The 14,873-nt window shown below is 35.6% G+C and overlaps 1 protein-coding gene across 7 annotated transcripts in view; it reads right to left on the bottom strand.

Moving 5' to 3' along the window:
• RP1 (RP1 axonemal microtubule associated) overlaps window positions 1-14,873 on the bottom strand; it is a 217,428-nt gene that overhangs the window by 51,505 nt on the left and 151,050 nt on the right. For all 7 annotated transcript variants that reach the window (XM_083823906.1, XM_083823902.1, XM_083823904.1 and 4 more), the window contains 6 exons: window positions 10,247-10,398; window positions 8,217-8,295; window positions 5,737-5,868; window positions 4,978-5,159; window positions 4,325-4,411; window positions 412-544 (listed from right to left, as the gene is read on the bottom strand). In XM_083823906.1, coding sequence (XP_083680032.1) covers window positions 412-544; window positions 4,325-4,411; window positions 4,978-5,159; window positions 5,737-5,868; window positions 8,217-8,295; window positions 10,247-10,398 — 765 coding nt within the window. The remainder of the gene's footprint in view (window positions 1-411; window positions 545-4,324; window positions 4,412-4,977; window positions 5,160-5,736; window positions 5,869-8,216; window positions 8,296-10,246; window positions 10,399-14,873) is intronic.

Here is a 14,873-nt window from a genome sequence, read left to right on the forward strand (position 1 = left end):
TCAGAAATAACGTTTCTTTTTTCCTTCTGTGAATCATGACATTATGAATTTGCATATGCCTTTTTTAAATCTGTGATTTCCTCCCTCACCTAGTATAAGTGTCTTTTTCTGAAGATTTCAACAAAAATATACTAGCTGGGCTTTATGTATTTTTCAGACTTCCAAACTGGTACTTAGCCTAGTGAACACAATATATCAGCTGGTTTAAACCAGAAAAAATATGTGAACCATACATGTTATTAAAGACCCAAATATTTTGACTGAATGTTTAAAAATAATTTTGAGTGAGTTTTTTATTCTAAAATGCTTCATAGTCTTGCTCATTGTGCTCATTCCATTAGGTAGTTCACAACTTTGTGGGAGTTTGTTTGTGTACTTGCTTATGTATTTATTTCTTGTTCAGCAACATACCCCTGAGTGGTGCTTTGTCTGGTCTGACTGCTGCTAGCTCTGTCACAGTCTCAGATCCATCTTCTCCAAACAGACACTGGGCTTCAGTGAAAAAGCCCAAGTCTTGTTTAGTGTCCAGATCTTTTAGCCGAAGCTGCAGGCAGAAGCAGAAACAAATGTCCTTCTCTGAAATATTTTGTTTCTTGTTTCCATCCCTGTAGAAACTGACATTTTTCCTATTTTTACACAGACAGTTTATAAAAGCTATCACATTCTGCCTAAGGAGAACTACAGTGGGTGCCGCAAGCCCCTGATTCTGCAGCCTGTTGTTAATAGCTGTATTCCTCAGGGAGTATTGACACTGGCATAGGGCCTGTTTGTAAGGAACCAAGTGAATGATACGGATTAAATTGACCAATACATACTTAAAATTCCAGAATTTCAAATTTGCCCATTTTTTCAAAAAAAAAATTGTTTTGCTGTTTTTTATTTGTTTCGATGTGACTTGCTGTGTCACAGCTAGGATTTTCAAAGTTAGCAGAAATTAGGTGTCATTTGAAGAATGAATTCCAATAGGAAGTGTGAGCCCATGTCCAAATTAATTCCTCCTAACTTTAAGTACTCCAACGGAGACTGGTAAATTAGGTTCCAAATCTGTGAACTTAGAACCTCCAAACCAGCTGAAGAAGCATGGCTTTGGGATCCTGCTTTCCTAGCTCCTGATGCAGTTAATTCAGAGATCAGGCTCACAAGAGGGCAACCTAGGTCGTGAGTTTTATTCTAGGGCCATTCATAAAATACAGAATAATAAAGTATCAAGCATATGCAAGAATATTTCTGGTGCTACAATATTCAGGACTGAACGTGATACATTGCTAATAACTGCAAGTCTGCAGAAATGACTTCTTAAGACTTTAGAATCTCTTTGTATAGAATTATTATATACAGGACAAGAGGAAAAGTAAAAGGAAAGAGAGAAAAAAGGGGAAAGGGAAAGGGGAAAGGGAAAGGGAGAGGGAAAGGGAAAGGGGCAAGGGCAAGGGAAAGGGGCAAGGGCAAGGGCAAGGGCAAGGGCAAGGGCAAGGGCAAGGGCAAGGGCAAGGGCAAGGGCAAGGGAAAGGGAAAGGGAAAGGAAGAGGTAAAAATGTCACTTGTAATTGAAACCTTTAGGCAGGGATTCCCAAAATTACTATGGTGACTTACTACCTCTGCTGGCACCTGCAGCAGCAACAGAAGCTTGTGTCTCATCATACAGGATACACAATACCATTGTTTGGAAACCCTGACTTTTGAGTATGCATTTCCTTACATAGACTTCAAGTGTAGGCTGTGAAATGTATACATTATTATATCATTGAATTATATAAATTATTAGGAATTTGAGAGTTTAATTTTTTAAAAAATTGGCAGACTTGTTCCTAAAAATATAATTACTGAACATTTTCCATTTCTGCTTATGCCATGTGCTCAGTGCTTCATAAGATCAAGCAAAAAGCTTCCAGATGAATGTAAACAATTTTCCATGATGATTTCCAGAACCAAACTGTTAGTAATTTGAATAAACAGTAGGATTTTTGACAGTATTAAATTCCACTGAAATTGCAGTGTGTTGTGTATCCATTTTTGCACCTGCAATAACTGAATATCTTTACTAAATGTCTATCTTCTTTTCACACACAGATATCCTCCCTAACTTCTATCAGGATAAATATCCCTAATTAAATATCAATGAGTATCACAAACTCCTTCAGTAGTAAAATTAGACAAAGGGTTAACTATATAATATAATTATAACTACATAAACATAACAGAAACTGTCCCCCTCAGAAAAAAAAAAAAAAAGTGTAAATTTATGCAGTAAAATGTACCTGACAAATTCTTGTTAGTCATAAGATTGCATCTAAGGGTGAACTTTATCTCAAATCATATATTTACATTTTACTTTATGAAAGTAAAAGTAATTTTTGTTTCATTTTGGAAAGGGAGACAGACTGCTTTTAAGCAAGAAAATTTTTTCTCTAGTATATAAGTCTTCAAAAGTTACAGAAAATATATAAATTCTAGCTAAGCTTGGATCATTTTCTAAAAAGTATACAGTAAAACATAGATCAGCAGGAAAATTTATGGTAGCCTGATGGTACTGTAAAAATCAGAATAGACAAGAAAGTAGCAAAAGGAATGTAGAGATTTTATCTCTATTTTATCTTTTGCAGTTGCATCTGTAGTCTGTGGTTTTGTGAGATTTCTGAAATTTTGTCTATTACTTCTTTCATTTAATGAGAAAATAAGGAAGACAATTCTTCGCTCTTTTCAACTGGGACTTGGCTTGACCACTGATTCTTAGTGAACTTACACATACTGACTGAGTCCAATAGACTTTCGATTTCTATAAAGCATATCTATTTTTTTTACTGCACTGTAAGTTCTATTAAAACCAAACCAACACTCTATATTTTAGATTAAGATTCCATATATAAATAATTTATAAACATACTGATAAATGAGTAATAGATGTTAAAAGTGTATTACTGGCACAAGCAGTATATCTTACTGTGGCTAATGTTGTGAGTTGTAAGTGCACCAGTAGAAGAGACTACACAGGTCTATAGCAAGCCATTGACTTTCAGATAGTAAAAATGTATAGCTACTAATAAACCATTTATTAAATAACTATTGAAGTATTTAAAAGTATGAACAAAAATCACTTAGCCGTTTGCAGAGGGTTGTCTTTGAAAAGAAAGCAGATAGGAAACTATGACTTTTATGAATTTTCTGCCATTTTTTGAGCCACCTGTTCTGGGGAATGAAATCTTACGTTACTTAATTATGTAATGGATGTTGTGAGGGTAGTGTCAGTCTTTGGAATGTTTTATCAAATGGCCTGGAAAGGTATTTCTAAAATGAGAAATTAGTTTTGCTTACCTATTCCTTCCATTCTTATAGCCTGATCTGAGACTACAAAATTAGCTGACAAACACATGTTGGGAGAGAATACGAAAAAGATAAACTCCTCCTCTCCAGTGGAGCTCATAAACTTAGACTTAATGACCCCTTGAATATCACAAGCCCATTCAGCTTCTACCCTGGAATGCAGCTGTCTCTAGAGTTTCCCATCAGAACAGTTTCTAGACTGTTTATTGATCTAGGGAATCACCCCTTGTCTGTTTAAATCTACAGTAGGGTAAAGGAACTGTGTGGCCCAGTTCAGAAAACCATTATTTTACTATCTTGAGAATTATTCAGTGCTATGTACACAATACTTTTTGGACACTTGCCTCCAGGAATAGTTCATTAACACAACTTCTCCTTGCATTAACCTCCAAGCTTAATTTTTTTTCCCCAAAGCCCAGGTGTTATCAGGACCAACACCCTTCTATTCAATCTTCCTACACACCTGGGGAAAGGTATACATTTAAAGTCTGCTTGAATCATAATATTGACAACATTAAATCTTTTCACTATCCATTTTCTTGAGAGAACTTAAGTACATATTAAATCTCAGTCAGATGTTCAAGGTCCACTGATGAATGTGTTGTACTGAATAAATAAAAAAAGCACCAGTTTAATAGTTTTCCACAATTAGGCTGCTCTGTGTCAGGAGGTTGTTAGTATTTCCATGCAGGGATTAGCATCTTCTAACATCAGCAGAAAATGCTGCCCTCCACGTCATGGTGAACTATGCAGTATGGATCTGCACATCAGTGAATCGGTATAGCTATCTGTGTGTCAGAAGGCAGAAGTAAGGTAGGTCTACCCTCAGAGAGATTTGGAAGCTGCTGACAATCATCTGTAGACATAAGGTAACTGAGCCACAAGATGTGTGGCCCTGCTGATGTTGTGCAAAGCCGAAGCTACCAATCTGTCTTCAACAACAGCTAATTATACTAGTAGTAAGCAGAGTATTTTATGTTTATATGTACTGCATTTGGAATACCTTGTGAAGTTTAATTCCTCTTCCCAAACATGGACTGGATAACACAAAGGAAACTTTTGTTATATCTCCAATATCTCCAACAGTCAACTGTTAGAAAAATAAAGGGGGAAAATTGAAGTGATGTTTATTGCCTATTTGCAGAAGATGACTAATGACTGAATTTTCATGTTTAAGAAGAAAAATGTTTATGAGAAGGGGTGGCCCAGTTTCAAACACCTGTCCAGAAGCTACCATTAATTTAATGCATAAATCACAGAACTGGTATTTGACCAGGCCCAAGCTCATGGTAAAGATACATAGCTTCTGAGTAGTGAAAACAGATTAGATAAAGTTAGAGAAATAAAAAGTAAAGGACGTACTAAATAAGTTCTTTAGTTATTGACTTACTGTTAAAGACTACTAGCCTTAATTCAAAGTTAGTAAGGTTTTTCATGTCAATGTTGCAATTGACTCAAGAAGAAAGCTTTGGTAAGTCTTATGTATCAGCCCCCATGTAAGAACTTCTTCAAGTGCTGTTTATTTAAGATATGGGGGTGTAAACATTAACTCTGTCAAACAAAAATTCATTCCACACAACTTCACATATAGAGCTACAAGTGTTACTTTACTGACAAACTTTGGTAAGATTTGTGTGAAATAAAAAAGAAACTAACCAAAAATGGATTATCATTCAGATTCTGAACTTTCTGTGCAGGAGATTTCCCTCTTCTTCCAAATACAACAACTTGAATATCAGGCACGTCTTCTGGTACCTGCGTACAGTGTACCCACATTTGCCATCGTCCTCTACTTTTAGTATCAATTTGTTTTGTAAGAAGAGATGTCACAGACATTTCTGCATTGAGAACAAACATATATTCAGAGTCCATGTCTAGGTTATAAGGTAGTATGAGCCACAACATAAAATTGTTTTGCCTTGTAGGGCTGGATCCAGCACAAGCAAGTCAGGCGGCAAAGTCACAAAAGCCCTATTACTTATTGTAGCCCTGTGAAGGTGTGGAAAACCAGGCTAGCAGCCTCACAAATCCACACGTGACATTTGTGCAGGTGCCAGGCCTATCTTCTTTGCTTTGTTCCAAGGACAGGATACATGCTGCCAGCACTTGCTGCTACTCACGAAGGGTGATGCCAACCATTGAAAGGGTAGACTACTCATTACCTCCTCTGGCAGCAGCAAGAACAAGCTGTGCAGCGTTGCCATTCCCACCTTTTCCATCCCAGGCATGATTTCTTCCTCCTCCTCCTTTTTTTTCAGAAGACATGATTTGCCTTGGGCCTGGCCCCAGCCACTCACACATCGGTATACCATTGTTCAGGTTGGCTACACTGTGAGGTAGCATTGTGCTGACTTTATTCTGCTTTACCATGCAATACTGATTCACACAAATTGAGGACATTTCTGCTGGCATTACCTTTGAGCGGAATTACCACTTCTACAAAATCTTTCTTAGAGCATTTATTGATCCAGTCATTGTGAGCAAAGACGTGAGAAGAAAAAGGGTAGCTGACTTCTTTTATAACAATTTTTTCCAAGAACCACTCATCTGATTGAAAATAAACAGAACATTATTAATTTATACCTTTTAAGCAACAAAATGTTCTGCGTATGCAGTCATAATTTTCTATCTTTAGAAAATCAATAAAATGTTTTCTTTTGTCTGACTTCTTAAGGAAACAAGACTTCTGAAAATATATTGACTGTGTGTGTATGTATCTGTCTGTTCTCCTACTCTCTGGTATATTTGATATAGTGAAGAATTCTTAAAGTTTTTTTCAGACCTTGTGAAAATAAACAAATGGACAGATTAGATCTATTAGTGCCCCAAAGGATGGGAAGGCACAGAGGTCCCACATATGAAATGATGTTATAAATGTCCTAAAGGAAAACAGTATATCAGGATTTCTACTATACAAATCTATAGAATGGATTGGGTTGGAAGGGACCTTAATGATCACCTAGCTCCAACCTCCCTGCCGTGGCAGGGATGCCACTAGATCAGGTTGCCCAAGGCCTCATCCAACCTGGCCTTGAACACTTCCAGGGATGGGGCATCCACAACTTCTCTGGGCAACCTGTTCCAGTCCTCACCACCCTCTGAGTGAAGAATTTCCTCCTAATCTCTAATCTAAATCTCTCCTCTTTTAGTTTAAAACCATTTCCCCTTGTCCTGTCATTGTCTGAATGAGCAAAAAGTTGCTCTCCATCTTTTTTATAAGTCCTCTTTAAGTATTGAAAAGCTGCAATGAGGTCACCCTGGAGCCTTTTCTTCTTCAGGCTGAACTTTTTAGATTTAAACCCATTCACTTCCTCCTATCACTACACTCCATGAACAGAGTCCCTCTTCTGCTTTCTTGTAGGCCCCCTTTAGGTACTGGAAAGCTACTGCAAGGTCTCCCCAGGGCGTTCTCTTCTCCAGGCTGAACATCCCCAGCTCTCAGCTTTTCTCTCATAGGAGAGGTAGGTGTTCCAGCACTTTGTAGCCCTCCTCTGGACCTGCTCTAACAGGTCCACATCTTTCTTGTGCTGCAGGCCCCAGACCTGGACGCAGCACTCCAGATGGGGCCTCACAAGGGCAGAGCAGAGGGGGACAATCACTTCCCTTGCTCTGCTGGTCACTCCTCTGGTGATGCAGCCCACGATGCAGCTGGCCTTCTGGTCTGTAAATTTTCCACTAAACACAACTTCCTTTCTGGTAAGGATCTATACTACGTAATAAGCTTCAAACTTAGCTGGAGGATTTCTCTTGCTGGAGGCCATTTTATTGATTCTCTGGAAACAATATGTTTGAAGGCTCAGACCTCCAAGTCTTGGTAAAATTGGTTATACTCCAAGTCTTGAAGTCAATGAAAGTCTGATCATTCATTTCAATGTTACCATGCAGGAAATAAATGGGAAATAGTCCCCAGATCAATTTGTGTACGCGTGTCTTTGAATTTAACTTACAGAGTTATCTTATATATTTTTTTCTTGTTTTGTTTTTTGTTTGTTTTTGTTTTGATAAAGATAAAAATAAAAGACTCAGTTTATCATGCACTGGAAAAGATTTATCTGCATTATCGACATTAACCACATGAGTGGTATATTTGCAGAGCCTCTGTTCTTTTGCTTCTAAAGACTGTTGTGCCAAAACTGTAGCCAAAGTATTGAAGAAAATATCAATTCATGATGCTCCTTGCTGTTGCTATTTAAGAGGTAAGCAATTTCCTTTAACAAGAGTTGCTGTTGAGCTGGAAGGAGGACAAGAAAAAAATGCTGCAGGAAATGCAGCCTTTTTATCTGCCACTCAACCTCACTTATTCAAAATCCCATAAGAAAGAATATGTTTCTAATGGGATTAGAAGAAAAAACTATGAGGCCAGAACAGCCTTCCTTCCATGTTCCACTTCCTAATCTGATGGAGTGATTTTCTTTTCTTTTATTTTATTTTCTTAGAAGAAGTAGCGAAGTACTGGGAAAAAAAAAAAAAAACTCAAAAATGAAAATGTCCATCACCCAAAAATGGAAAGGAAGAAAAAATGTCAAAATTGCAAAAGGATGAAGTCATATTGCTTTGTGAAATATAAAGGCTTAGTTGACAGTAATCAAAAATACATAGTAACTTCTATGGAGAAAAGTTTCACATATAATTTTACCATTTTACATTGTCACTGTATTTGCTAGGAATGTTTTGCCTACTTTAGTGAAACCAAGTTAGATACTTGACATGTATAGTCCAACAGAAATAACGAACAGCAAGAAATTGAGAGTAATTTCATTTTTTCTGGAATTAAAAAAAAAAAACACTTGTGATTTTTAATCTTAAATTTAAGATATTTCTGAAGTTCCAGGATTCCCTAAATTTGATCATCTATATTAATTTTACTATAAGTTAACTGAAAAAAAAATGCTGACCTTTTTTTGGACTCTTAAATCCAACAAGAACTTTGTTCAACTTGCCAAGGTATACTGCTTTGATTTTGAAAACATCCACCTGCAATGTGAAAATAATTTAAAAATAATATAGTTAAACTTAGTATGTATCTGCTTTTGAATATTTATTATTTCAGCCTTGTGCATTGCTCTGTGTTTAATGGAAGTAAATTTATCTCATTCATGCTATTCCACTGTCTTTGAGTTCAGAATTAAACAGTACATGTGATAACTGATATTTTCTGTACCAGTGAATATTGTAAATTATCAATTTCAAAATGTTGCTGTACTTACCAAGAAGTAATTTTTAAAACATTAAATACACATTCCAGCAGTAAAGTGCTCGTGTCTAGCACTTTCATAGACTAAAACAACCAAATCAGCTCAATTTCTACTTGTGTTGAAAGTTACTTTGATCCAGAAGCTAACTCAATGAAAGTTACAGGTGTTTAATAATTCTGAAAATGTGAAGCAATTGCACTTTCACTAAAAATCACAGATAATTTAGCAGGAATTAGGTAAATGGGGAATGAATAGTATTGCAGGAAGATTTCAACCACTGTGTTATTGGAATAAAGATTTTTCATTGAAGCTATTTCTATGATAGATTTTTATCATACACTAGAACTGCATGATGAACATACTTCATGGTATCTTCCCTTCTTTCCTACTGCAAATCCTAGTATAGTCACCTTCTTGACCTTACATGTTTGTTTTCTTCTTTGCTCAGTCATCTTTCTTGTCTATTAATGGGAAAGCTAACATAAGTCAGCTCACACTGGCACTAGGGAAACAGATAGCTTAAAGCGTGCATTTCTTGGCTTTTTTGAACTGGGCCTTAGAAACAAGGTTTGTAAATATGATATTCATGAATAGATTTGTCTAATCTCTTGGGAAAACAAGTGCAAAATCTCCACAAGTAAGCCTCTTTCATCTCTTATGACTTCATGAGCTATCCTGGTGTAGACAGAGAAATAATCTTTATTGGGTTGAAAATGCAATTTCAAGACAAAAAAATGGGGATCTGCTTTGGGTTGAGAAGGCAAAAAATAAAAACCTTTTGTTGATTCCAGAGTTGCTGCCAAGTACAATGACTTACAAAAATTCATGATATTGTGAGGACCATGTTGATCACAAGAGTCAAGTAGGGAAAAAAAAAAAAAAAAGCAAATGCTAAGAACAGAGAATTAGCCATCTGGGAGCAAGTTGGAATAAAGAAAGCTGTTAAAAGATGAATTTCCAAATAGCTGTTAATGAGATCTTTTCTATAGAAGAAGGTGACTAAGGTCACCCAGGATATAGAAAAGCCCTTTAAAGTTCCAAATTCTTCCAAACCTGAACATAGACCAAACAGTAGGGTCTAATAAAGTGTCAGCTAGATATTCTCTTTTGATCTGAAATAGGTATTTCTGTTTGACCTGAAATTTGTTTTAGTTACTTTATTCTTAAGTCAGTAACTACTCTAGGAATTGCTCTTCTAGGAAAAGCCTTTTAAGACTCAAAAATGCAAGAATGTGTTTACAATGTTTAAAAGCAAGAAGTGTGTGGAAAAATTGGAAACATGAAAAAATAAAATGCTGCTTGGAACAAGGACATTACTGTTCAGGAAAGCTAATAAGAGAAGGTCATGGTCTAATGTAAGTAGAAAGGCAATACTATCAGCTCTGTCAGCCATATTAAAACAAAGTACAGATACCTCTCTCGCCTTAAAAGTCTGCAATATTAAACTAGAACTTTTAGAGTATATTTAAAATATATTAAAGTATATTTAGAGTATATTTAATTTATTTAAAAATTACTTTATCAATTTAATTGCTTTACCATTCTGTAATGCTTAAAATGTCACCTATGAAGACAACCACCTCTTAGTTAAAAGAGAAAATCGTGTATAAATGGAATGCAAAAGTTAGTAAAGTATTTTTGATACTCTGTACATGAAAACTTGTATGTAAACATAAGTTTTAACAAAAAGACACTCACAGATTCAGTTACATTTTTGCTTATTGTTTTACCTGCCCTCTAGCAAAAGTGATCAGGCTGTTTCTTGAGTTAAGCCATCGTTTCCCTGAGTCACTCCTCTCTCCTTGAATACAAAGATAAGCCTCACCAGTGGCATCTGCTTTCTTCAAGTCTCCCGTGTGCAAATGGATTGAATATTCCACAACTTCAGGAAAAGAAAAAAAAAAATATATATATATATATGTACAAAAACAAAAAGTCAGCATGAGAAAATCCTGCTTGTCTTCCTGCCCAACACCTGTGTTATCTACCAATCCCTGGTAGAAATCATTGCAAATTTATCAGAATCTCATACCATATTTTCTTCTTGAAAACAGAGCTTAGCACTTATAAAGTGATTTAGAAGAAAGCCGAGATCTGATTGTCTTAAGCGTTAAACTCATGTAATTGTCTTCACTGGACTAATGCATCAGGACTATCAAGCTTTCTCACTAGTCAGACCATAACACTATTAGAATAAACTTGAAGTTAAAACAAGTTAATGTGAAACAGAAATAATGAATTAAAAATAACTTCAACATCTGCTTTAACACAGATAGAAAATCCTCTTCACATTTTGTATCAGTCTCTAATGAACCTCCCATGTACATATAATAATGTTCATATACAAATCAGCTGTAAAATTTGAATGTGAAATGTGAAATTTGAGTTTAAGGGAAAGCATTCCTGGTTTTCTCAGCTGTGGTGATAGTAACAATTAGAAGAGACATGTATGGCCATGCTGTGGAGCTTCTTCCTTGCCTCTTTCTGACACAATACACAGGGAGGTGATTCAGAAGAGATCAGATAACATCATTTCCAAAGAAACTTCATGGAAAAATCTTATATTCATTTTTCAAATGACTTTAGCCACCAAATTTATAATGGAGTCAAGGAATGAGGAAACACTTAAACAGAAGCAGGTCACAATCTCAATATTCATGATTATTTGCATCATCTTAACAAGAAGGAGCTCAGGGAAAAAATGAGAAGTTTTATATTTGTTTCTTTGTATTTTTAATGTTGAAAGCCTGCTCTTATTCAGACTACAATAATAAATCTGTGCTAATTTGTATACTGCCAGTGCTGTGACTTTAGGTATCTAACTTTGGTGGTTATGTTAGGAATATGAGCTCCTTACGTAGTCAGCAGAGAAAGGCAGGTGCTGTAGAAAACACCTAAGATGGGTTCCCCTATATTCTAGAGATGGACATTAAAAGTTAGGAGTCTAAACTTAGACAGTCTGGATGTTCTGCTTCCAACTTCAAGCATTGTTACTCTGACCTAAGGAAAAAAGCTATCTTTGCAGCCACACTGGCTTGTAAAACACGTTTTTCCAATGCACTTCAGAAGGAGGAGAACATTTTTATCCACTGTAAAAGTCACATTTGGGATGTGGGTAATAAGCAATACACACATACCATGAATGTATTGAAGAATGCATTTATTATCTCATGAACGGTTTTTGTCATAAGGTCTAGGATTGATATGTTGAAGGACTGACCACCCTTAAAATCCAGCATTTTATGTGTACTGAACTATTTTTGACCACTCCAAACTATACAGCCACAACTCCCACAGTCTTCATCACTGGCACAGTAAAGCAAATCTCAGCAATGTCTAGACTGTGTGACAGTTGCATTCTGCAGAAACTCTTCCAGCCTCACTCTGCTGCTTGCCCGTACCTTGGTCCTGGTTTGCTTTTCCAGGAAATGTGTGTGTACGAAGAGAAATAGTGCTTTACACAAACACAGAACCAAGGAGCAACTGAGAAAGCACTTTCAGTCGCACAATTGACAATACAAGCCAGAAAGCATTGAAACACACATTATTCAAAACTGAAATACATATTTCAGTCTAAAATACATCACAAGATACACAAATAACTCAGTATAGATCCTGGAAACTTCTGATATTTTCAGTATAGTTTACCTCTTGAATCAAATTTATTCCAAGACAGAAATGGCTCCATTTAGCCAAACTACATCCTCTAAAAAGATATAATTATGAGAAATTTCTGGTAGGTTTGAGAATGATTGTTAAGAACCCAGAGCTAAGGCTGTCATTTATTTTCATGCGTAGGTGATAGGAAAACAGGGAGGAAAAAAAAGTGTTCTGAGGATATTTATTTTTAAGCTTTTCTTACAGTTCTTTTCACAAGTTAGTGCTATTCATATTGAGTGTTATAATCAAAAGGCCTGAATTCAAATATTGTGACATCTTATATAGCTATTTCTTTATGTGTCTAAAATAAAAAGGTCACATCACTGGAATGAGAGTGGTTTTGCATACTGGGTGGTTTTGCATACTGATTGAAAAATGAATATCTAAAAGGATTCATTAAATAATGAAGGGGCTGTATTAGTCTGCTAACGTTCATTGTGATATACTGAAATGTCTTTGTTTCTCTTCATGTTTTGCTATGTGGGGATGGTAACTGAAAAAATCTGTTTTCTGAAAAGTAACTTTATTTCATTGTGTCATTATTAACTTAAGGGATTTTATCCTGGATTTTTTTTTTTTCACATTTAAACCATGACCTGGGAGAGTGCTTGTAATTGATGACATCGCTTATGTTTGATGATAAGAAATAGAAAAAAATTTTTCCTAGGCTGGAACTATAATATAGCTCATCCCTTTCTTCAAGGCAGGTAAATATGCACTGTCAGATGAAAGACAATATAGTTGCAATAAAGTGAACTTAGCTATGCAGACTTGCCCTTGCTGGAGATCTAGATATTTGAAAGCATATGAGCTGTCCAAGAGACTCTTTGGAATTTAGCCAATGGCATTTTTGCTTTTAGAGGAGCTAGGATATGATGGTAAGCCTCTATATTATTCATCTAGACTGTTGTAGGTATACTATATGTATAACTTGCTCATGTGAGCAGACCCATTGAAGTCAAAAGGCTGCTTGTGTGAATTAGATTAGAAAGAGTTTGGACCACAGATCTGACCACTCATGTAGTGTGGATTAGAAATCACAATGTCTACAAACACTTTTATTGCTTTGGTCCATGATCGTTAATATACTTAATCATGGTCTCTACTTTAATCACACAACTAATTACTTCATAATATCTGTATTCAAGGGAGATACGTACCAAAATTAGAAACATACCTAATATTTTTGCTGAGTTAGAAGTTCCATATGGAACTGTTAATGCCTGATTCAAAGCTCACTGTAGTCACAGCAAATATTTCGCCTTTAATTTTCAAAGATTTTGGATAAGAGAAAGGACTGTTGCTATATAAGCAAAACAAAACAAAACAGAACAAAATATACAAAGGAACTCCTATGAAGGAAGGCATAATATAAATGAGACTCTAGGGAAAAGGGTAAAAGTTTTCAGGGTGATTTGGGACTATTCTCACTATCAAATAGACAACGTCCCTCTACCGACAAAAATCCACTAAAATAAGATGTTCTGTTCAACCTTGCCATTCTTTGTCTCTGTCCAATTCTCTTTATAAAAGAGGACTGTTTGAGATGTAAGTCAATATCATTGAAAATTGGAAATGATCACCTAGTGCTCATTAAAAAGAGAAAAAGAAAACATGAATTAGACAGGATCATCGATCTATGATTGATGATCTATGATAAGGTGTTATCTTGAATTTGCCATTTTTTTTTAAATTTACTATGAATCAAAACTTATTCAAATACCTTTTAGAGCAAAATTCAGTAACATTTGCCTATATAAATCTCAATACCTTTTCAGGGTAAACAGTTTAAATGGCACAACCATATCCTATCTGAATGTCAGAGGTACAGTTAAACTTTTTACACTATTATGATTTTAGATTTGCATTGAAATCAAGTGGTACAGGTATTTTTTACAATGGGGGAAAAATACTAAGAAAGGCTCAAGAATGTGGAGCAAATCATCTTGTACCCATTCAATACTTGATATTATGAATCTAATCAAAAGTACAGGGTTCATCTCTACTTAAGTGTGTGGTAAGAGAGGCCTGAGTTAGCAGGAATCCGAATTAGTCAAATTAAGCAGAACACTATGACTCACTTCACCACCTCAACACCCAAGCCAGACTCATTCTTGCTAGGTTGGTGCTATGTTTGAGCTAACAAGCCATGGCTAATAAGTCTAATAAGTCAAAAGAATACATTAGCTGAAGTATCTCTGAACTACTTTCATTTTGGAAGGTAACATGGAATTTATCATTGCCTCTAATGAAAAGGGAATTACTTGATAAACGTGAGCTGCTGGACTGAACGGTATCTAGTGCAGTGAAGTATCAATAAGCAAGCTAATACTTCTCCATGCCTCAATACATCATGGTACACTACTACATAACAATGACCTATTATGATTAACAAAGCAGTGAAAAAGTTATATTTTATCTATATACTGTAAAAATGTAAAGCTGGGTGATTTTTTTATTAAAGATGAATATGTTTGTTAATACAGATGTTTATTGCTACAGATGTTAAGCACTTTAACTCATGATCTTATGTTAACAGACTTGGTGGATGGAGGGGGGATGTTGGAATTTGTGTTCATGTTGTGGAAAAAATACTTAGTTTGCATCACAGAACCCTAATATGAGCCAGAAGAGTCCAATTCATAACTGGTGTTAAAAATACATTAGTAAATATAAGGTAACACTCATCTTCAATGG

Source organism: Anser anser (genome assembly GCF_964211835.1).
Source record: "Anser anser genome assembly, chromosome: 2".
NCBI classification, from domain to species: Eukaryota; Metazoa; Chordata; class Aves; order Anseriformes; family Anatidae; genus Anser; species Anser anser.